The sequence below is a fragment of the Acomys russatus genome, chromosome 3 (assembly GCF_903995435.1).
Source record: "Acomys russatus chromosome 3, mAcoRus1.1, whole genome shotgun sequence".
NCBI lineage: Eukaryota > Metazoa > Chordata > Mammalia > Rodentia > Muridae > Acomys > Acomys russatus.
In genome coordinates, this window is record NC_067139.1 from 8,147,071 (window position 1) to 8,170,866 (window position 23,796).

Consider the following 23,796-nt stretch of genomic DNA (forward strand, 5'->3'; position numbering starts at 1 on the left):
TTGGGACTTGGAGATAAAAATGCAGGGGCTTCTGTTTTTTATTGTCAAAATTTATGACTGCAAGATGCCTTTTAGAAAAAGTCCTCTTAGGCATTCCATGAAGCCAAGAAATGTTAAGAACCCATTCTTCTGTGTCTGCTGTGAGGACTAGGATCTCTTGGATTAGACTATGCTGTGCACAGTGCCACACTGTGCCATCTGGAGCAAGACTTTATCTTGCTTAAAGCCCTGCAAGAGAGGGAGAATCCTCCTCTTACATGCTATTCTACCCTGCGCCCGATCCTTAATAAAGCACACAGTTTCTTATTAGAAATCTAAAGTTGAGAATTTCTGAATTCTACCTGGCCTCACATTATCCGTTCTTTACTGTACCACACAAGTGCCGTTCCATAGCACACATCTATCCTTTTAGTAAGAGTATCTAATGTTTTAGTTTAGACTTGTGGAGACACCAGCAAAAGTTGGTGTTGGTAACCTGCCATCTTCCCCTACCTCACTGTTGGTATCATAACCATAAAAGCCCTTGCTGTCATACAAAATGTCACACAGAGATGTGAGTCTTTCCAACACACTGAGAAGAAATGGAAACAGAGGAAATTTTTTAAATTGAAAATTCTGTAGTTCCCTTTCTACAGATACTTAAAGTTGTGCATGGGGGGAGGGTAGTACTAAAAAACCTTCTCCCACTGTCTGTGGGGATCTCTTTATACCCTTCTAAACATCATGTGCCCTCTCTCAAGTGTGCAAAACATCATATTCCTTATCACATGATCTCTTCTGACAGAGAGAATTTTTAATTAGCATTAAAGCAACCAGAACAGCAGAGCTTTCTAACTCATAAGCCCAAATAGTTGAGATGCAGGTCAGCAGGTTTGCTAGCCCAAGGCCCCAGATGATAAGTCACAAAGCTAGGAAACAAAGACCTATTGAGTGTTCCAGGGACCTGCTGGCCATAAAAGATAGGGAGGGTACACAAGGACAAATTCCTGAGAGAAACAGGTACCCGACATGATCGAGTGAGTAATGAGCCAAGACCCCTCATCCAATCTTATGGTGTTTGCTTAATTCCCTTTGAGGCCCGCACACAATGTTCCACGTTTGAGTTTAACCAGATGTGTTGTTAGCGCAGATAAACATCTACCCTCGGGTTCTGAGGAAAACAGGAACTGAGGACTGCTCCCGTGTGACTAAGTCCAACCTTACCCCAGATCTGCCTACCCAATTTGCTGATGTTCAAATGTTTGAAACAACCAATTGTGTGTGGCCGTGCCAAAACTTCCCGCTCCCCCCAACATTTGACCATATAAACCCCAAACCCCTGGGCTTCTGGGTCGACTCCTCTGTCTCCTGCGTGAGATACGTGTCGACCCGGAGCTCCGCCAATAAACTACCTCGTGCGTTTACAGCAAGACGGTCATTTGTGTGTCTTTGGGTGCGCGCCATCCTGAGGCTTGAGTGAGGGTCTCCCTTCGGGGGTCTTTCATTTCCAGAAAAACATCACATGACACAACTGAGTCTTCAAAGAAACTAGATAATACCCCTTTTCTATTTTAAGAAAATTGGCTTTTTCTCTATCATTAACAGTCTTCGTATAATGAAATGATTATAAGAACCATAAAATTAGAACTTTATTGTAAGCTCTGCTTCTTAACAATTAAACTTTATTATACAACCCAACTAGCTTACACAAGAGAGAAAAAAGGTTAGAGGGAAAAAAGAATGAACCTTATGGTATCTGTTCCACAGAATGGGTCCCTAGGTGTCTCTGGCCTGCCTGCTGGTCCGGTCTGTTCACTGATCCACGTGCGCGCTCAAGTCCGGTCTGAACCCGTTGTTGCTCTCTCCTCTGTGTCACATGTGAAGGGCAGTCTCCTTCTCCCATTGAGGGTCGATTAGAAAAACAATAGTCCAGGTGGAGTCCGCAGGTCCGCTTCCTGAATTCCAAGGCCAGGATGGCTCTACCCAGTCTATCTCAAGGTATCCATGGTGTGTCCAAGGGTAAAGCCTGCCAAGACTGCTTTCACCTGTGACAAAGCTTACAGTCCTTCTCACACTTTATATCATATTTAAATAAGCTCCTTATGTACAATATATCAAACAATAGTCAAACAAAAGAACCTCAAATTTTCCTCACTAAGTAATATCAAACAAAGCAACCAAATTTCTTATTCATTTATTTAAATATTTACTTATTAAGTATGTAGTGTTTTGCTTACATGTATGCCTGCACACTAGAAGAGGGCATCAGATCTCCTTATAGATAGTTGTGAGCCACCATGTGGTTGCTGGGAATTGAACTCAGGACCCTTGGAAGAGCAGGCAGTGCTCTTAACCTCTGAGACATCTCTCTAGATCCCAAATTTCTATCACCAGACAATAATCAAATCAAACCTTAAAAATTCTATGAGTATACAATAATTAACCACAACAACCTTAAGTTTCTACCAATATACAATAATTAAACAATAACCTTAAATTCCTATCAATATACAATTATTAAACAAAATCCTTAAATTTCTATAAATACACAGTGACATTCTCCACAGTTGAGTGGAGAGTGGGGTCTGACTTTCACATGAACTCTGGTGCCCCATATTTGAACACATCCCCTGGATGGGGATAACTGGTGGCACTCAGAGGAAGGATAGCAGGCTACCAAGAAGAGACTTGATACCCTATGAGCACATACAGGGGGAGGAGGTCCCCCTCAGGAACAGTCATAGGGGAGGGGAGTAAGGGGGAATGGGAGGGAGGGATAAATGGGAGGATACAAGGGATGGGATAACAATTGAGATGTAATATGAATAAAATATATTAAAAAAAGAAATATAAAACAGTGGCTAGTCAATGTTTTCCAGCCTTCATCCTCAAACTCTTCTTTTCTTAGGAAGACATTGAGAAGAATCTGCTCCAGGCACTGGTTGGATATTCCCTCAATATGTTCAATCTGCTCTATCTTTATCCCTGCATGTCTTGTAGGCAGATTAATTTTGGATCATTGAATTTGTGTGTGTGTGTGGGTTGCTGCTCTCCTCCTTTCAGTAGGAGTCTTGTCTAGTTAGAGTGTCCTCTTCCATCTCCATGGCCCTAGCTAGGAGTCTCAGCTATAGTCCTCCGCATATCCTCCCAGGGGCCTATTCTGACTTAGGTTTCCAGGGTGTCACAAAGATCCTCCCATCCACAGTTTCTCTTTTCTCTGTAGGCCTCTGTCCTTCTGCTCTTACTCTCCCCAGTGCTGATTTCAACCATTATATCTCTCTGTGTTCCATTTTCTACCTTGTACCCTCTCTTCAACCACTACCTCTCTCTATTTGATTTCCCCTTCTGAGTAAGATTTAAGCCTCATCATGCTCCCTTGGGTCCTCCTTGTTACTTATCTTCTTTGGGTCTGTGCATTGTAGTATGTTTATCCTATGCCAAATAGCTAGACTTTGCTTATTATTGGGGACATATGATGTGCACCATCCTGGGCCTCCCTCAAGCTGATTTTTTCTAGTTCCATCCATTTGCCTGCAAATTTTATGATTTCTTTGTTTTTAATGGTTGAGTAGTATTCTGTTTGTAAATTTACCAACCCATGGAAGAGAGCCAAACCCTGATGCTATTAACAATTCTCTGCTATGCCTGCAGACAGGAACCTATCAGCATTGTGTTCTGAGAGGCTCTACCCCGAAGCAGTTCAAAACAGATGCTGAGACTCACAGCTAAAGACCTGGAGGGATGGTGAAGAGACCTGCTCCTCTTGCAGAGGACCCTGGCTTCTCACCCAGCACCCACATCGTAGCAACCATGACAGTCTGCAGCTATAGCTTCCTGGGACCAAGTGCACCTCTCCTGGCTTGGATGTGCACCTCTACAAATGTAGCATACACTGGCGCAGATGCAGACACATTAATAAAAATAAATATTTATACTTTAAAAAACAAGGTATTCAGTAATCTATAGCACAATACAATACCCATCATCTATTTATATGTTTTGTGTATAGAGTATAACTAAGTGAAATGTAAATGCCTATTCATCATTGTTAAGTAGAACCAGGATGCACCCAAACACTTACAAGAAGTCTAGTTAGATATGGCAGATACATTTTAAAAAATAAGATGTAAACCTACTCCTAACAATGTTACAATTTTATTTTCCATTATTATAAAATAAATATTTTACAGAATATGTACATCACATTTTTAGAACTATGTCAATATCTCATTGCATAGAGCCAATTTAAGAAATTGAATGGTGAATCTGGCATTTAAATAAATGTAGAAGGAGATATTCAGCCGCTCTTTGGTGATAAAGAACTGATGCTGCTGTGGAGAGCATCTGCATGTTAACAAAGGGCAGCTGCACACAGGCCTCAGTCTGCTCAGTCACACTCAGTGATGCATCTTGGAAAAATGGAAATCCAGAGTTTTTAAAATAAGCATAGGAACTACAAACAGACATAAAAGGAAACTTTACTGTGTCTTTGTTTTTTAGTTTATCCCATATCTCCAATGTTTATTCCTATATAGAACCTCCATGAAAATAATACAAATGAAACATTTCAGTGCATTTAAATTCTCTGACTGGTGTATTGGGTTTCTATGGACTGAATGTACAGAATATACCATTTTCACAAATTTGTGAAATCTTTTCTTACAGATGAAAACATATAGACACTTTGAGGAACCTGAGAACAGTCCCGTGTTACTAACATTTAAACAAGAACAGCTTTAGATAGAAGATATGGAATTTCATAGACTAACATAAGTAAAAATTATGAAATTGATAAAAATTACCAAATTCATCTGTGTGATTCCAGTCATGGTAGTAGTAAAACAAGTTTTTCAAAATATAATTAGGACCGTTTTCTCAGTACTGGAGACCTGTGTGCAATATCTCAGAGTAGAAATGGAATGTGTGAAGAATAATGTTGAACTAGAGTTCTATTTCAATGTGTCAAAATTAAACTTATTTTTATCAATATACAAAATTCTGTATTAATGAATCAAAATCAAGCTTATTTATCAGTGACAATTAAGGCCTTAAATTGAGAAGTAGATTCAATAATCTACTTTTTTGTCTTATCATCCCTGTATATCTATACTCCCCTTTCCCTTTTTTACAACCCCTATCTCTATACCTTTTAATGAAAATATATGTCTATAGGCCAACAAAGCAACCAAAAACCTACCCAACCCCCTTTAAGGGAACTGGCATGTCTTTCTCTTAAAGTTTCTTTAAGCTAATTTGGGGTGGAGAACACCTGTAGGGGGGCGCATAAATGGTTAAACAAGCTACGAATAGTATTTGTGGTCCAGTCTCTAAATGTTGGGAAATTTTAGGCTTAACATTAGTCCTGTATGGGACAGTCTGAAATGCTGGACCGATTTGGATCCAGGAGCTTTTTTTAAAGTTGTCCTTTTTGGTGAGGAACCACAACCGAAACACTTGGGGCTGGATTATGAAGGATGCAGGATGTCAGCATCTCAGCATGCTGGAGGAATGAATCCTGTCAGGTATGATCTAGCATCAGTGTCTGGTTCTTTTATTCTGAAAACATATAATTTCTTGTAAGCATTATACAGTTTTAAAACTATGAATGTATTAGGTGTGCAGGGTGCACATGTCTCAGCCAGTCTCTGAGCTATTCCCATGTAGTAGAATCAGCAATATAAGTTAACTGTTTGTTCTGTAGTTTGAATTCAGTTTAAATCTTAAGCAGTCTCCTGTAAGTAACTTATCTTACAGGGGGCCAAGCCTCTGGAGGCCAGGTTGGAACTGAGGCGTTCCCCCTGGCTTTTGTCTCTATTATGTTGGGATTAAAGGCATCTTGTTTGTTTAACTATTTCGTCTTAATTTAGTCAAAATCTTTGAGATCTCAGCAAAAAGATCAAGCAAGGAAACTAGAAAAGTCTAGGCCTTGGGTCACTTGTGCCAATTTAGGCTTTAGTTAGTGAAATCCTCTCTCTGCGTCATTCCACAGAATTTAGCTGTTGCTCGCTCTTTCTCATGGGCCTTTTCCAGAAAGCCTCGACAAACACCTTGCAGCTAAGGAGCTTTGAATTCCAGCCACTTAAAACTGTATGGAGAAAATTTTAGCTCTTTTCCCTTTCTGGTTGCTAGTAACTTAGTCTCACATTTCTCGGCTCTCTTCCTTTCTCCATGAACCTTTTTAGAGAGGGTAAGGAGAAGTGTGACTATGACTAAGCACATTACAAACAAATTCAATGCCAAGAATGGTCAAAAAGAGAAAAATTACTTCTTTAATAAGTGTCAAAAAACATTTCTTCCTTCCTGGGTGATAGAATCACGAGATTGTAAGGAGGGATCCCGAAGGGAAACCTTCACATTGGCAGTTGTAAAGCTAGTGTAAAAGAAAACATGCCAATATTGAAAAGTGGAAAAGTGCAAACATTACAAAACTAGTTACACTGTTGGAGTCATAATGCTGGTAAACATGGAGGCTTACAACAAGAATTTTTCTGTGTTTTTCTTTTTCTTTTTCTTTTCTTTTTTTCTTCGTTATTTTTGAGACAGTCTCCAATATCAACAAGGGTAGACTTGAACATTCTCTTGCCTCTGTCTTTTTAGTGCTGGTGTTACAGGAGTGTATCCTTACGCCTGTCTCACATTTTTATAGACATCTAAAAGTCTTCTATATCTTACTGATTCCTTTCAAAAAGGCAAGAAGATAATCTCAGGCAAAGACCCACCCAGAGCTCTGTCATGGTACTCCAGCCTGAGGACGGACAGAGATGCCTCAGCACTTCTGTTCCATTTCTCTATCTGCAGAAAGGAGTCTCTGATCTCTTCTGAGACACGTAATAGCCTTGTCAGGGTAGGAAGGAGGGTGGGGGACTCAAGGCTCACAGAGCCTCTCAACTACTCCCTGGCTTAGTCAGAGAGAGACTTCAGCTTTAATGAATCTCTCCATGGCACAGCTGAGGGGATGGAAGATCTTACCTTCATGCATTCACCTGGATCTCTGTGGTGCACAAAGGCATCTCTGGGAAGGTGACAGATGCCAGGTCCTATGTGTACTGTCTGGCTCTGTGGGGCTCTTGGTGCCATCAGGTATTGCAGACTTCAAGTTTCATGTCGTCACAGTGTCAAGGGCAAGCAAGGGCTCTGCAGGGCCTCAGTCCCTGAAGTACAGCTTCCCTCTCTCCCCACAGTTACTACATCTGTTTTGCTCACAAGTTATTTCATGCTTAATTAGGGTTTAATTATTTTAATAGAAAGGACGTGGGGGTGAGAATATGAACAACTAACCAAGTCTCTGTGTGCTGAAGTTTCTGCATCTCCAAACTGATATTTCCCTTCCCAAAGTGTCTGGTTGTGATCTGTCAAGGGATCAGATTCTGACACACAGACCAACTCACTTCTTTCTCTTAAATCTCTTGTTAGACAGAAGTAGAACAGATAATGCTCAGCACTGGGGATTCTGCTTCCTGAGCAATTCCAAAACACGCATCAGGATTATTTTATAATTCCTTATTCTACCTGTGCCCATTGGTAGTGAAGGTGTTTGCATAAATAATTGTTTTTCAGCATTGCACCTTAAACATATTAAATATCACACGGTACTTGAAATATAGATGCCTACCTAATTTTGGTCTTATTTTAAAAGGAAGGTGTATTTACTATAAAACTGCAAGAACACTTCGGAAACTTATATGTGCCCTAGACTGATCTTTTCAGATACTTTTCATTCTAGTTTTTAGGAGGCCCTTCCTATCCCAGATGCAAAATAATGTAAATAAATGCATTTGCAGGACAGAGTAGAAATGTTAGTGTCCTTCTTCTATATCTGAAAGGACAGCTTTTCAGGAAACTAGAATCTCCATGAGCCTCTACTGAATGGGGAAACCCAACCGCAGAGAAGCTAAAGTGTCCATTGTATGTGTAGAGTAGGTAGAATTTTAAAAATAAGAGTTGTTGGCCAAATGGGCCCAACAGGAATCCCCAAACATCCCAGGCTGTTGCCAAAACTGTATGTTGCTCTCCACAAAGTGATAACAAAGCCCCGCTGCTGAAGAAAACACCCACACAACTCAATAAAATTGATATATTGAGTGGGTTCCAATATAGAGTCTTCACATCTATGTCCCAGTGTCTTTGGTACAGGAATGTACTCTGCCTGCTCTTAAAAGACAAACATAAACACCAAGCCAATGATGTAAGGACCAAACAAACTCCATTTTGAAAAAGAAACTCCATTTTGTGTTAAACTTGGACAAGGGCTGGACTCAGATTCCAGGAAAAAACACAAAGTAGTCTAAACAGAAAAATTTCCCTAGCAACACAGTCAGCTCACCCTGGGAAAGTCCAAATACACTCTCTGCTGGTCAAGCTGACCAGCAGGTGGTCTGGCACATCACAACAATCAATTAAGAGAAGCCAGGCCATAGTTCCTATTGCCCCCATGACTGCTTCAACCAATCTTTTCTGTGGTCAACTTGCCCCTACATCTATTACCCAACCACGAAACACTAAGGCTTGTAACTCCATGCTTGCAGCTTTTCTTCCCAAATGCCTTCCAATAATATACTGCAAAACCCTTTTCTTTGCCAAAAACCTATTTTTAAAAAACTCCTCTCAATTGAGACTCAGGACTACATCCTTACATTTGTTGTGTCAGTGCATTGGAGGTGTGGCCCAGGTTCAAACCTGCAATAAAGACTTCCTTGTGATTGCATTTGGACTTGTGTCTTGGATGGTATGTGTTAGGAGTCTCTCAAAATTTGGGCGTAACAGTAACAAACCCTTTGCCTACGATGGTGTCCTGCCTGGAAGATATGCTAGGGCAATGGTGGCACAGAGCTTGTGGGAACAACCAACCAATAGCTGATTTAACTTAAGGCACCCATGGGATGAAAGCCATTCCCAACACTGCTTTGGTGACCAAGAACCTGAGACTAGATAGGCCAGGGACCTTGGGTAAAATCAAACAATACATATGAGAAAAGAAAAAAAAAAAAATGAAACTTGTTTCAGGGTTCTAGAGACTATTTGTATACTCTTGACCAAACACTGGTCCTCCTTTATTCAGGGAAGTTAGTCCTCTTCCATGGAATCCAGCTTCCAGAGGGACAAACCTGGGCTTGTAAGGTAGGAAGGGGACACAGACTAGTCAGCTAGATCAGCTGAGTCAACCCCAGCTATCAGTGGGTGACAGATGTCAAAAAAGGAGAAAAGCTTTGTGGTGGTGGTCCATGCGTTTCCACACTAGGCAGTGAGAGACAGGCAGATCTCTGTGAGTTCTAAGCCAGCCTGGCCCATAGAGGGAGTTTTGGGCCAGCCAGGACTGTTACATAAAGAAGCCATCTCTCAAAAACCAAAAGCAAAATATGAAGTAAAAGAAAAAAATGTAGTGACGAAGGGCTCCTGATGATATACTGCTATGTTCATAGATTGGTGCCTTGTTCAGCAGAGAAGCTTCCTCCTGCAGCTGATGGGAACAAAGCCAGACATTACACAGTGAATGAGAGGCCTTGGAATGCTCAGCCCTTAAATAGGGCGCCTCTATTGACCCCCACACCCTCAGACCTCAGGGAACCCCACAGAAGGGTTTATGAGCCAGAGTGGATGGAGGACAAGAAGAAAACAAGGCCCTCTAAATCAACATGAGCAAAGAGCACATGAACTCACAGAGACTGAGGCAGCAAGCACAAGGACTGTGTGTGTCTGCACCAGGTCGTCTGTATATATAGTATGGCTTCCAGTTTGTGTTTGTATAGGATGCATGTGTGGTGTGTGAAGGAATTGCTCTCTGATTTTTCTGCCTTACCTTGGGTTATTTTCTTTCTGTTTTGATAGTTCTTGTTTTATCTCATTATATTTTTAAGAGAATGAATGGGTTAAAACCTAGCCACTATGGTAAAGGCTAACAACTGATCTGTCACTCATACGCTATTGCCTAGAGAAAATCAGTTTCTTCAATAGGGTAATAGGACAGGCCTTGTTCAGGAGTAGATCACCAACATATAATTGGATCACACAGTTTTTTATGTGCTTTTAGTTGGTTACAGCTTGGTGGTTTGGTTTTTTTTTTTCCCTTTTGGGACATTTAAAAATTTTTTTGTTTTCCTGGTTTTAAATTATTATATCATTATACTGATCTTTTTTTTTTTTGTAGGTAGGTAGGAATGTGAAAAGCATCTGAAACAATGTTGGGGATGAGAAGAATATATACAAAATATATTTAAATTTAAATTCATTTTAAACCATAAAATATAATAATAATAATAATAATAATAATAATAATAATAATAATAATAATAATAATAATAATAATAATAAAACTTAAAAATAATTGTCTATGATCCACCAAGGAGCTCGGTCCTCTGTTGTTTTTGTTATTTTGTTTAGTAAAATTTGAGTACCTTCTTTTTCTTTAAAATAGAACAAAAATAAGAGAGTTTAAAGTCTTTACTACTCTGATTAGGTTATTCTATAAAAGGTAAGAAATATCAGAAAACCATTCATGCAGCTTCCATCCAGGATGAGTTCTGTAAAAGAAAGTGGCCGCTCACAAACAGATGTCATGCTGGAGGTTCATTATGTCCTAAAAGTTGATCTCATATAACAAGGTGACACTTAGAGTAATAGACCCTGGCTGGGGTGATGGCTCAGTAGTTAAAATTCTATCCTTCTGAGTGTGGGTACCACCTTCCTTCAATGACTGCTGGGGAGGCAGCTTGCCTGTAATTCCAGCCTCAGAAGCCAGGCACAGGTTCTCCATAGAGGAACTGGGGAGTGGGATGAGCCATTTGCTGTGCTCTGTGTCTGACTGAAAGACCCTGACTCAATAGGGTAGAAGATGGAAGATGATTCCTGACATCATGCATGCAGATGACCACAGATGTGCATGTGTGAAAACACACACACACACAAACACACACACACACACACACACACACACACACACACACACACACACACACGAGTACCCTGACTCAATAGGGTGAAAGATAGTGTGATTCCTAATGTCAGCTTAAGTCTCATACATGCAGATGACCACAGATGTGCATATGCGAAAACACATATACACACACACACACACACACACACACACACACACACACACACACACAGACTCAAAACCTATGCACTTAAGAAACCTGGAAGTTGTTGACAGCAAAGAATCAGTCCCAACAGCAGCAACAGAGTAAATCAACTCTGAGACAAGGGAGAAGGCCAAGCAAGCACAGGGCAGGATGGGCTTCCCTCACACACACTTTTTATTCTCAGCTGTTTCCTTTAGGGGCCACCCATAATCAGGGCGTGTGTTCCCACATCAATCAAGACAGAACACTTCTTCAGGTGAGGCTCCATATTCAGGCTATTGACATAGAATCTAAACACAATAGTGATCTTTAATCTCCATTACAAAACATTAAGAAGCTAGCTTAGCTTAGCAAACAGCAGGATTTCAGAGATCCACAGCCTGTCCCATCTCTTGCTTTACTCTGCACAATCTCAGCTCTTGGACCTGGGCAGGAGCACAGGCAGCCTTGACTCCCCGCCAGGCACAGTGCTCAGCTGCAGAGAGAGCAGTTCAACCCCACTCCCTGAGAGATCTGTTTTGGGGTTTTCTGTTGTTCCTGGGGAGGAACTGATGAACAGCTTTGGTGAACAGCCTTTCATGGTCCTGCATCCCTTCCAGAGTGGCACACACACAGCTCGGAGCAGACAGGAGCCTCCCAGAGAAAACTTCAACGTATAGTGTCTTGAGGATGCCTAGTCCATACAATTTCCAGACTCTGGGTCCTCCTGCACAGGAGGCTATGGAGTTCTGGAAAGCATCAATGTCCTGCTTCTTGGCAAGGCTGTGCCACCTTGGCTTCACCAAGCAGATCCCCAGTGTTCCTTCAGTGCCGTAGTTCCCTTGTCTGTGGGTCAACATGGTGTACCTGTGCAGCATCAAGGAACATGGAGTCTGGGATTCAGCGGGCAAGGAAGCTTAGTAAACACCTCAAAATTCAGTACATGAAACTGAGAGACAAAGGCAGAAGCTCCAGTGTTAAGAATCTGTCAGAGGGGAATGTACATATAAGTGTGCCAGTGAGGCCTCTCCAGGAGCATGGCCTCCAGACCTGCCATGACATCCTTTGAGAGAGCCTGTTCCTCAGTGTCCTGTCATGTGACTTTAAGATCCCACCCGATATAATTGTCCCACAGCATGGACACTAGTTTTCTTAGCAGTTTGGAACCCAGCATTGTCAAATAATAATTGCTGTGAGGACTTCACTGGTCTCACTGTCATCCTCACTCAGCTCTGCAGGCTCAGCTCAGCTCAGAGAGTCCTCCCCACCTCCACCAACTCTCTCTTGCTCTCATGCTCTGGCTTTGGGGGGAATTAAATACTAATTTCTGACAATGGCGTTACCTAAAGTATTTTCTCCAGTGCTAATGAGAAGCTAAAAGTCATGTGACAGGCATGGTGGAATGGGAGAGTGGTAAGAATCAAGTGTCCACATACCCAAAACACTGAAGTTAAGATTGTGTGGTGATCCTACTGGGACTCTAAATGAGAGACGCATGGGAGAGTAGCAAAATAAAAGGATACAGAGGGTCCTATAAATCTACAAGTAGAACAATATGATAGGCAGATTTGGGCCCAGGGGTCCCGCTCAAACTAAGGCACCAGCCAAGGACAATACAGGCGGTAAACTTTAAACCCCTTCCCAGATCTAGCCAATGGTCAGAATATTCTCCACAGTTGAGTGGAGAGTGTGATATGACTTTCTCACATACTCTGGTGCCTCACATTTGACCATGTCCCCTGGAGGGGGAGACCTGGTGGCACTCAGAGGAAGGACAGCAGGTAGCCAAGAAGAGACTTGATACCCTATGAGCATATACAGGGGGAGGTAATCCCCCTCAGGAACAGTCATAGGGGAGCGGAATAATGGGAAAATGGGGGGGGGGAGGAATGGGAGGATACAAGGGATGGGATAAACATTGAGATGGAACAAGAATAAATTAATTAAAAAAAAAAAGATTGTGTGGTGACAGACTTCTTACAAAAATGAAATGTATTTTCATAATGCTCAATGTAATGTGATACACTAGAACATTATGGCAAATGGCATTATGAAAATATATTCATTTTTGTAAGAAGTCTGGTCCCTGTAACTCCAACATTTCGGGTGCTGAGACAGATTAAGATGAGCCTGTCCTATGTACTGACTGCTATGCTACATACCAAATATTATGTCCCCTGTTGAAAGTTATTCTTATAAAACTGTGTTTGTTTCTCTTTGCTTATTTCTTAACGTAGCTATCGCACAAAATTCGTTCTCCCACCTGGCAGGAAGCCCAGACTTATTCTCTCCCCCACTCAGCGACTGGGTGCATGTTGCTCCATTGGCACAGGACTATTAGGGTGGCGAGTTTATACTACATTGAAACAGGAGATTCTCAGAGCAAGGCTTTCAACCAGATATAGGAGATACAGAAATCTGCATTTTAGTTACACAATAACCTTATGCCAACAGTCCCCACCTCTAAAATTAGTCTGAACATAGCAGTTTACAGTGTACATACCTTTAGCACATAGATAATATAGAATACAATTTCTACACTTCTCTGTGAGCTTGCAAGATATTAGGAACACGGACATCTCTGATGATCAGAACATAGGGGCTGAAACTAGCATAAGCAACTTCTAAAACTGTTTTAATACTTAGAAAAATTGAATCATGTGTCACTGTGAAACCTGTGTAGAAGGAGAAAATAAAATCTACCCAATAGAAGAAAAGGAAGCAGGCCATAAGCATGAGAACACTCCATGTAGCTCTGATTTCTGGAGAGGAATTGTTTGCAAACCTGGAGCTGTGAAGGTAGAGGACACGCTGGTGATGCTTATACAGATGGAGGGCCATGGACCCACTGCTCCAGCCCATCAGACTCTGAAAGATGGCATCACGAAGAGTCATGAGAGAGAGGAAAAGCCACTTGATGGTATGTCTGGATGGCAGCATATAGCAATGGTTAATGTACATTCCAGTTACAGACTTGTTCAAGCCACTGCCTGCTTTGATGTAGCAGAGCAAGTTGGAGCTTATGAGCAAATTAACAATCCAAAAGAGGAGGAGAAAGGGCAGAACTTGCCATGAGGTCTGTGGCTTGAGCTTTCTCCAAATGGTGGTCCTGGAACTGATGGTGAGTGCCTGGACCACGCTGAGGAGACAGGTCGTGCAGATGGAGAGGCCCCGTGCCATCCTTGCCAGATAAACCACAGCTTTACAGCCAATATCTCCTAGGAAGCTGCTGGAATAAAAAAGTATGGCTATGTCTCTGATCCCTGCGCTACAAATAATAATCACATTAGAAAATGCCAAGTGGATGAAAATAAGGTTGACGGGTTTTTTCTCAGCCCCCAAGGCAGACATGTACAGCTGTCTCACAAACACTAGGATATTTCCTACAATTCCAGGTCCAGCAAGAGAAAGGAAAATTATTGCCCGGGTAATGTGATTCCAGTTCATCTTCTCACATACATGTAGCACTAGGAAAAATCATCTGAGAAACACATGTAATATTCTCTCTGCTTGTTCTGATAAAAGGATTGATCTCAACTTTGTATTTGTTGATGTTCTTTTTGGTTATTTTTTCTGTTTGTATTTTTTCATTAACAGTTCTAAATTAGTTTGAACATTTCACAAACAAATGTTAACATTGGTGCTTACCTTTCCCCAGGTATATGTATCCAGGGCTGATCTTTGCCCAACTACTATGCCTCACAGCACCTGCTTAGAGATTTAGCACTTAAGCTAAGACTATGTCGCCTGTGGACAGTGTCCTTTCCTTCACTGGGCAGTGAGCAGACCTCATCGACACTGGTTTTGTATGTAGATTGTAAGTATTAGCATAGCGCCTGCCCAATAGTGTGTAGGCTGCTCAATGAAACTGTTGATTCTAAAACTGCACTTTAATCACAGAAGTGAACTGACAACGCAATTTGAAGAATTACGTGAGTCGGGCTCTTTACCGAAGATTGATAAAGCTCAGTGTCCTGGAGAAGTCGATTCACATTGGTTGGCACGTTTGGTAAGTATTTTGCGCTTCCTCACTTGTACAATGACGTAAGCCTCCAAGCTCCAAACAATTTAGTGATAGGCATTGGTTGTCCTTCAAAAACCTTACCAGTAATGCTTTATTTTATCTTGAAATCCATCTGAACTTATCTGCTCGTAATTTGGTACCTTTTCAGATGTATCTGTGTGATCTCTGAAATGCCAACAGCAAACTCTATAACGATGAAATTGTCTTTGATTTCCAACAGTGTCATAACTTAGATGAAAAAGCTACACAAAGAGAGAGACGGACACACACAAAGAGAGAGAGAGAAATGTGTCTATTCCAGGGTGATTGGGTGTGTGTGTGTGTGTGTGTGTGTGTGTGTGTGTGTGTGTGATACACATATATTAAACTTTCTCAATCCTGATTCCTCCAGTATGTAAGAAATAACAGAGAAATCTCTGTGAAGCTGATGAGGTCATGGTTTTCTTTCAGATACGAGTCAGAATGTAAAGGCCGAGTGCAGGACAGTGAGAATGCAGTAACTAGAGAGGGTAAACTGCAAAGGATGGTGCTTTGTAGCCTCCAGGAACATTATGGGGACTCAAGGAGCACATAGTGGTAGGACAGGGCCACATGTTAAACATGCTCTAATAGCAACTGCTCTGTTATTTAGTGTCATGTCAATTTCCCCCACAATTCTCTGTAGTTGCACTGTGCTGTTATGCATCTGTACAGGGAAACTTGGAGAACTATAAAACCATAAGAAAGAAGGGCACAGTTCCCCATTTCTATGAAGGCTAAAGGGCACCTGTGTAAGATACAATTACATAGAACCTTTCACTCCTGAAAGGATGAAACACAAACTGGTCAAACTACAGAGAAGAAAAGCTTCCCCTCAAGCTGAAATTTGAGCCCATGTCTCCTGTACCTGCCCGGGCTGTAAGCAGCATCTCTGGTCCAGTGTAACACACACAGCTGCACTCGGCTCCCTCATGGACACAGAAACAGTTCTGCATGGCAGATGGGAAAACAGAGACTGCTTTCTCCCTGGATCTTGTCACCTTCCTCTTTCACAGTGACAGAGGAACCCCGACCCTTCTCCTCAATCACCTCCCCTAACCTTCCTACCTCACAGCATCCCTGTCGAGGTGAAAGGCAGCTTCAGTCCACTGTGACATGAAGGAACAGAGTCTGCAGGGCTCAGGGAGGGTGTCCTCACAGCACAGCCAGGCCCTGCTTATCATTCCTGAGCCCTGTGCTCACAGCAGCTGTCACTGGGCTAGGATGCCACCATCGGGAATTTGGATTCTCCAGGGAAAAGGGCTCTTTCTGCCCGTCTCCATCCTTGACACCAGCTCTGGGTCCTTGGTGGCCTGTCATTTGCCAAGCCACAAACTTTCTAGTCCTAACAACAGTGCCTGTGTGGTGACAAGGAAGGCTGGGAAGATGAACAGCGCCCTGAGTTTCCTGCATCCTGGGAATTCCCCCTTCCTTTCACCCACAAGCCAGGGACTGAATTGGAAGAAAGTTCTGAGAAACTGAAAAGTTTGCTTGCTGAACATTTCAAAGTTTAATTTTGACACTATGCCTGGAGAGCAGATCATGTGGTGAAGAATAACTGTTGCTCCCGTGGAGGATCCACATTCGAGTCCTGGCATATGACGTGGTTCAAAGCATGGTGGCTCAAAACATCTGTTAATCCAGGTGCAAGGCAGCCAGTGCCTCCTCATGACCATGGTGGGCTTCAAGCACACATTGCAAACACACATAAGTGCAGATAAAATGCATATAAAATAATCTAAATTTTTAAAAGGTTTAAACAAACAAACAAAAAACCTCAGCAATACCATGAACAAAAGACAAAGACCAGAGTCTCACATTGCGGTGTCCAGGGCAGAGCAGAGGGGGACTTTTTAGAGGTTTGGTCTGCTTCTTTCTCTGAGTGCTGACTTTATGCAGTTGAGTCAGCTCCTGTCCTGGCTGAGTTCTTCATTTCTCCTCTCATTTGAATATAACAACTTTTGATGTTTGTTGCCAAACAGTGCTTCAGTCTCTTGAAGATCAGATTGTTCAGCGATTGCCCAGATCAACTAGGAAGGTTCTGTTTACCTCACTCTAAGTACCACACATCAGTTCTGAGTCTCTAACACCAGTTTGACAAAGGAAGTCTTTAATTTTCATTTGCCATTAGAACAGCAGTGGAGAGCCAGGGCGATCACACCGGACTCAGCATCCACACAGCCAGCCATGCAGTGTCACTTAGCTCACACTTCTCGACCCCCACTGCTCCTTTCCCTGCCCAGGGCCCTATCTACTTTGTGGTATGAAGGACTGTGCTGCAATGCTTGTATCGGAGAACTAGTATTGAGTAGACACTCTTTTCCAGCCACAAGAGCATCTGTGCTTCTGTCAGCTGAGTTGGATAAGGGACAGGGGATGAAGAGAAGAGGGCTCCTAATCTTGCCCAGAGACACTGTATGATGTCTTAACCCTGGTTTTATCGTTCATGCTCCTAAAATGAAGTGTCTTGTCCCCCTGCTGCATCAGCATGTATCTTACTGAAGACTCTCAGCCATGGACTGCCTGGGCTGCTCTACAGGATCATTTTCTTACTTTATTTTCTTCAACCTTAGGGGCAGCTGTGACTTAAGGGGCTCTCTCTAAAGTTGTGTGTGTGTGTGTGTGTGTGTGTGTGTATGCGTGTGTGTCACAATCACATTTTACATGTTTGTTTGTCTTGTTTTGTTTGTTTGTTTGTTTTGCCCCTCGTGTTTCCTTCCATCCTAGGTGTCTTGTCCATCCAGCCTCTGGTTCCTGACCATCCTAGCAGTGTCAGGCAGGAGCTCCCTCTCAAGTCATGGGCCTCAAGTTGGACCAGTCACTGGGTGGCCACTCCCACAAGGTTTGGTCCACCATTACGCAGTACATCTTGCAGGCAGGACAAAGTGTAGTTTGAGAGTTTTGTGGCTGAGTTGGTGGCTCAGTCCTACTGCTGGGAGCCTTGCCTGGTTATAGAAAATACCCAATTCAGGCTCCATGGACACCATTACTAGATTTCATTATTTTCATATATCGTCTAACATGTAAAAGATATGGATATTTTCAGGGTGGATTCAGAAAAAGAATATTGTCCTTTAAATCCAATCCACATGTGATGAAGCAATACAAAAAAGAAAAGAAAAAAGGAAGAAGGAAAAAAGCTGAATCTGACCCATTGGATCCTAGAAACTCATGAAAATAAGGTGAATTTACTTTTTTTTGGAATTGACTTTTTAAAAATGATAATGATGTGATGCTGCCAACATAAAAAAGCAGGGCATGACGGAAGCAGAGAAAAAGTGAGTTTTCTAAGAAACCTTGATAAGCTTTCTAGATGAAGCACTGAGATGGCCTCCTGCAAAGGCCACCTGGGAGCTCTGTGATGAGAGCAGGTGCTGAACACAGGGACAGAGATGCTCACGGTCCTAAGGCTCTCCTGCTGCAGTCTAGCCTCCGTGCGTTCAAAGGCCCCAAGGACAGAGATGTGGTGTCCATGTAATGGAGGAGATGGCTGCCCGTCAACTTGCTGCTAAGGAGAAGGCCAGAATAGCTAGAGCTTCTCTGTCTTTATTTCAATTAAAGTCCCAGAGCATCCATTTTCACTTTTATTTATTCAGATGTGCTCCAAGAAACTAGTCAGTGATTCTCTGAATGTTTTTTCATAAGTTTCTTTCTCACACACTTTATTTTACCTAGGCACGTATTTAACCTTATGACCTCATAATTGAAGTACATCTTCATAGTCATTGTGATCAGAAACTGTATCTTAAACACTTAGTACAATGTCTTTTCTGACAATCTATGTTTCTCTTCGACATTTATTCTGTTTGTATCAAAGCTGGTTGACTCTTGACCAGCCTTCCCTACTTTCTAACTACTTGAGGTCCTGACACCTATACAGATGAGTTCTCTGTCCTCAACTAATCTCCTCATGTTTATGTGTAGTCATTAGCTTCTATAACCCATTCTTTGTGAGAGCTGCTTTTTGAATCCAAGTATACTATGTGCTTTTTCTGAGAATAATTCTGTGCCTCAAGAAACTGTATGATTTCTAGTCTGTCTTTCTCAAAATTTCTCTGGGTTCTGAATTGCTACAGGAATCATCTTCTCAATCCTGCTGGGTATTTTTAATACATCCACCTTAGAATTATTAGGAGATTTCTATTACTTTATTGCCATACCCATTACAGACAAAGCGAAAAAGAAAGCTGCCAAGAGCGTACCTAGGCTAGGGATCACACCATGGCCAGTCCCAGGAAAGACAGCTGAGGCTGCAGATTCTGTCACACCGGTCCTTGTCAGGGGTACAGGAGCTTCTCCTTGGGTGCTTCCCACAAGGAGAGCCTTCTCCCTGGACAGAGCCATGCTCTCCACTACTCCCCCTTCCTGGTTCCCTGTTCATTCTAAGATCAACTCTTGTGCTTCTGAGGGAAAGTGACATATGCAAGTGAATCAAAGAACTATCAGCTTAATTCACCACAACGGCTGTGGAACAGACAAGCTCCTGCTGAGTTCTAGTAGGTGATGTTTGCTGTGCAGTATTTGTATCTCTGGAGTATATAGAGTTCTAAGCTAATGCAAAATACCAGGGAGATTTCAGTTTTCAAAGTGGTCACTGTATCAAGGAGAAGCAAGCCCTCTGTGGAATCTCAGTCCATGATATACAACTTTCATTTCCACCGCTCCACAATTACTTCATTTGTTATTGTTACTTTATTCACAAGTTAACCTAGGCTTAATTATTTACTTTCACTGCATTGCTTTTATGCAAGTTTAAATATCTTGAATTGTTTTCTCTGTGTTTCTATCTATAGTGTCAGAATTGGGGGCTTCACATGAAAAATGTCTGTGATCTGTTTTGAACTGTCTTTCACACCAGAAGAAATGGGATCCAATTAATTATTTACATGTTGGTTTCTAACTTTCCAACCAGAATTTGTTGAAGAGACTCTTTTCCCCAAAGCATTCCTGGCCAGAGTTGTAGAGAACCAGATGGCTCAGGGTGTGTGGGTTTGCATGTTGGTCCTCTACTTCATCTCCTTGGTCTCCATCTCTTGGACTTTGTGACATTTCCATGCTGCTATTTCATCATGTCTTTATATTATAGTTAGAAGATGTACATTGTAACTCCTCCAAAATGATTCTTTTTATTCAATATTATTTTGAACATTTGGTATCTTTTGTGTGTTCATGCCAGTTTTAGAAATATTTTTCTTTTTCCATGAAAGTCGTTGGAATCTTGATGAAATCTGATTGGAATCTATACATCAGTTTTGGTAACATACCCATCCTTACAATATTAATATTTCCTGGTAGTTTTTGAGAACTAACATTTGCATTTCTCCATGGTTCCTTCTGAATTCTATATTGTAGCTTTCTGATTTGGCCTGACATGATAGAAATTATGAAAAGCTTATATTGAATATGTGGATTTTGTTAGTATTGAAATGGGCATGAGGTATGTCTTAGTTAGGGTTATAATTACCATGACGAAAAGCAGCTTGTGAAGGAAAGGGTTTACTTGATTCACACTGTTAATCATTGAAAGCAAGTAGGGCAGAAACTGGAAGCAGGAGCTGATGAGGAGCCATGAAGGGCTGCTGCTTACTGGTTTGCTCATCATGGCTCAGTCTGCTTTCTTATAGATCCGAAGACCACCAGCCCAGGTATAATAATATCTATAATTATCTGGACCCCCCATCAATTATTTTTAAAGATCTTTTCTATGTGCGTAACAGATCCAAAGCCATATTGTCAGGAGCCATAGGACCTTGCCTGACCTGCCCCAGAGGCTGAGAGGCCCTGCTGGCAGAAAGCCACAGCTGTCTGCATACTTGAGATAATTATTCTGCCTGGCTACCACAAAGATCCAGCCTGACCTTGAGAAAGAGAACATTCGGTGTATCGAGACTTCTGTATAGTCGCCCCACTCCACACCTGCTGTCCTTGGGCCTGGCCCAGAAGATTTTGTAACTTTCCACTGCATTCCTTCTCACCCCCACTCTTTCAGAAGCTTATTATAAATTTGGATACCCCCTTACAATAAACGGCCCTTGATGAGCAAAGTTTTTCCTGGGCTCGTGCCTTTCTTTCGCCTATTCTTTATTCACAGGTCGCGACCCTCCTCGCCACTCCACGAATAACTGAACCCGCGGGTCGGGAACACCATATGATGGACAGAGTGGAGTGGGAACTGGGAAATATCTGTCCAACATCCATCCAGGAAAATGTTTTTGCCAACTTGTAAATATGGATTTCAAAGATTTCATAATCTATTTGATGTTGTCGTAAAATAGTTTGAAATTAAGTACTTGGTGAAAAGGTCTTTTTGAATCACCAGTCTTAGCTCAGGAAAATGCAAATATCATAGCACTGCCATCCTGATGAGGGATTCCTAGATGCTTCACAATGAAGTTAAGAAACAACAAAAAATAACTACATATGGAAAGGACCATTTTGTAGTGTGGTATTGCCTTATAACCCACTCCCAAAGAGTGATTTATTCCTAGACACCTCCATTGAGTGCTTATGAAGAAGAGTCATCTGATGAGCTGATTCCATCCCAAATAAGCTTATACCTTCTCAATCCTGCCAGATGGGCATCTCACATCCAACATCTAGACCTCTGAGACTTAAACCATACTGCAATCACAGAAGATGCCTAACATGCAACTGAATTCTATTATGTCTGTACTTATATACGCCTTCTTTATCTGACCATGTAATCAACTCCTCAAATACTTTCCATCTAAAGAATTATCAGCCATTTACCCAGGATTTTAATTTAAAAAAATCTCTCTCACACTCAAGTCTTTGGTGAACCATATTGGGACTATCTCAAATGGTTGGAAATCCAACCTAATCCTATCATATTTTTAACCACTACCACCTATATCCAAATTCCCACATGTTGATATCCACAGAGATTGCTTGATCACATCCTGCATGAAGACATCCTGCTCTTGAATCTCTCTGGTCATGAGAACCTGCTCTTGCATGGGGATTGTGAGTTTGAGCTGCCACATTTTTCTATCTGCCAAGCTACCCTTTCCCTAGGCTCATCCCAGATGACTAGGTATAGGGAGAGCTGAAAGAGTTGCCACTTGGTGATGTAAGATGCTCTAAAGGCACCTTCCACTAAGGGCCTCTCGCTGGCCTTGCTAATGCTGCCTCAGAACCATGAAGTCTTTCTGTTGCCTCTCCTTTCCTATGGCATTTGTACCACCGTCTGAAGGCTCTCCTTGCCATACTCTGCTTAACTCAACTAGGATCTTTCACATTCAGTCTTGTCTTGCATTGGTACAATTCTCTCACACTTTCCTCTAATATTTCTTTTTCCTGCCAATCATAGCATCAAGAGGTAACTTTTAAAAGTTGCCATAAACTGTCATTCTTTTTTTTTAAATTTTATTTTATTAATTTATTCTTATTACATCTCAATGGTTATCCCATCCCTTGTGTCCTCCCATTCCTCCCTCCCTCCCATTTTCCCCTTACTCCCCTCCCCTATGACTGTGACTGAGGGGGACCTCCTCCCCCTGTACATGCTCATAGGGTATCAAGTCTCTTCTTGGTAGCCTGCTATCCTTCCTCTGAGTGCCACCAGGTCTCCCCATCCAGGGGATGTGGTTAAACTGTCATTCTTGTACTGAAAATTCTTCAGTGGTCTCCTTTTATTCTCATTACCAAACCTACACATGGTGTCTATTACTTGAATTTTTGTAGCATAGACCTGATCCACATCTCCTTATCTGTATGTATTCCTTCAGTCTGAAGTTAAGAGTGGGGCCAGGCATGGTGGTGCCCCCATTTAATCTCATCTCTAGGGAGGCAGAATTAGGCAGATCTCTGTGAGTTTGAGGCCAGCCTGGTCTGCAAAGTGAGTCCAGACCAACCAAGCTACACAGAAAACCTCTCAAAAAACCAACCAACCAACCAACCAACCAAAACAAAACTTAACAAAACCAAACAAAACCAAACCAAAACAACAACAACAACCAAAGAGAAGTTAAGAGTGTTCTCATGCAATATTCCACATGTCAGCGGACTGTTTTCTTTCATTAGGGTAAATGTCCCTATGCACAATGTTCTAAAAAACAAGAAGTATTTTCCATAGATACCACTTCAAAAGAAATCAATTGTCTGAATACACTCTGACTGTTTCAATCAAAAAACCTTGAATATATCTCAAATAAATGATAAGTTAGGTGCAAAACAAAATTATATATTTTTATTCTTATTTTATTTTTAAATTAAAATATAACCATATTACTTTGCCCTTTTCTTCTCCAACTTCTATTAGGTACCAGTCCCTTGCTCTCTCTGAAATTTGAGGCCTGTGGGCCCTTTAAAAATTGTTCTGTGTATGCTTGTGTGAAGTTGTGTGTTCTTATTTATATAGATATAAGACACTAAGATTATATAGTGCTACTGGTATGTATATGATTCCAGTGCATAGTATTGAAAATATAAAATATTAAGGTGCTCTGAGATATATTGGGTGTACTGGTCCATGGCTTTAATTCCAGATTTTGGGATCCAGAGGAAGAGGCAGTCAAATCTCTGTGAGTTGGATGCCAGCCTGGTTTACATAGTGAGTTCCAGGATAGCCAGGATTATATAGTAAGGTCTTCTCACAAAAAGTAAATCAAAATAAAATAAAACAAAATTAAATTAAGAGTTAAAGAGAAAAATACTTTAGAAGAAACCTTTTCTGGACCTGGCCTAGCAGGAGGCACCATC

At 41.7% G+C, this 23,796-nt stretch overlaps 1 protein-coding gene across 1 annotated transcript; it reads right to left on the reverse strand.

Annotated features, from left to right (window-relative positions):
* Window positions 1–13,568: 13,568 nt before the first annotated feature.
* On the reverse strand, window positions 13,569–14,519 carry LOC127186923 (putative vomeronasal receptor-like protein 4). The gene has a single exon (XM_051143205.1). The coding sequence runs from the start codon at window positions 14,478–14,480 to the stop codon at window positions 13,569–13,571; it is 912 nt and encodes a 303-aa protein (XP_050999162.1). The 5' UTR covers window positions 14,481–14,519.
* Window positions 14,520–23,796: the final 9,277 nt, after the last annotated feature.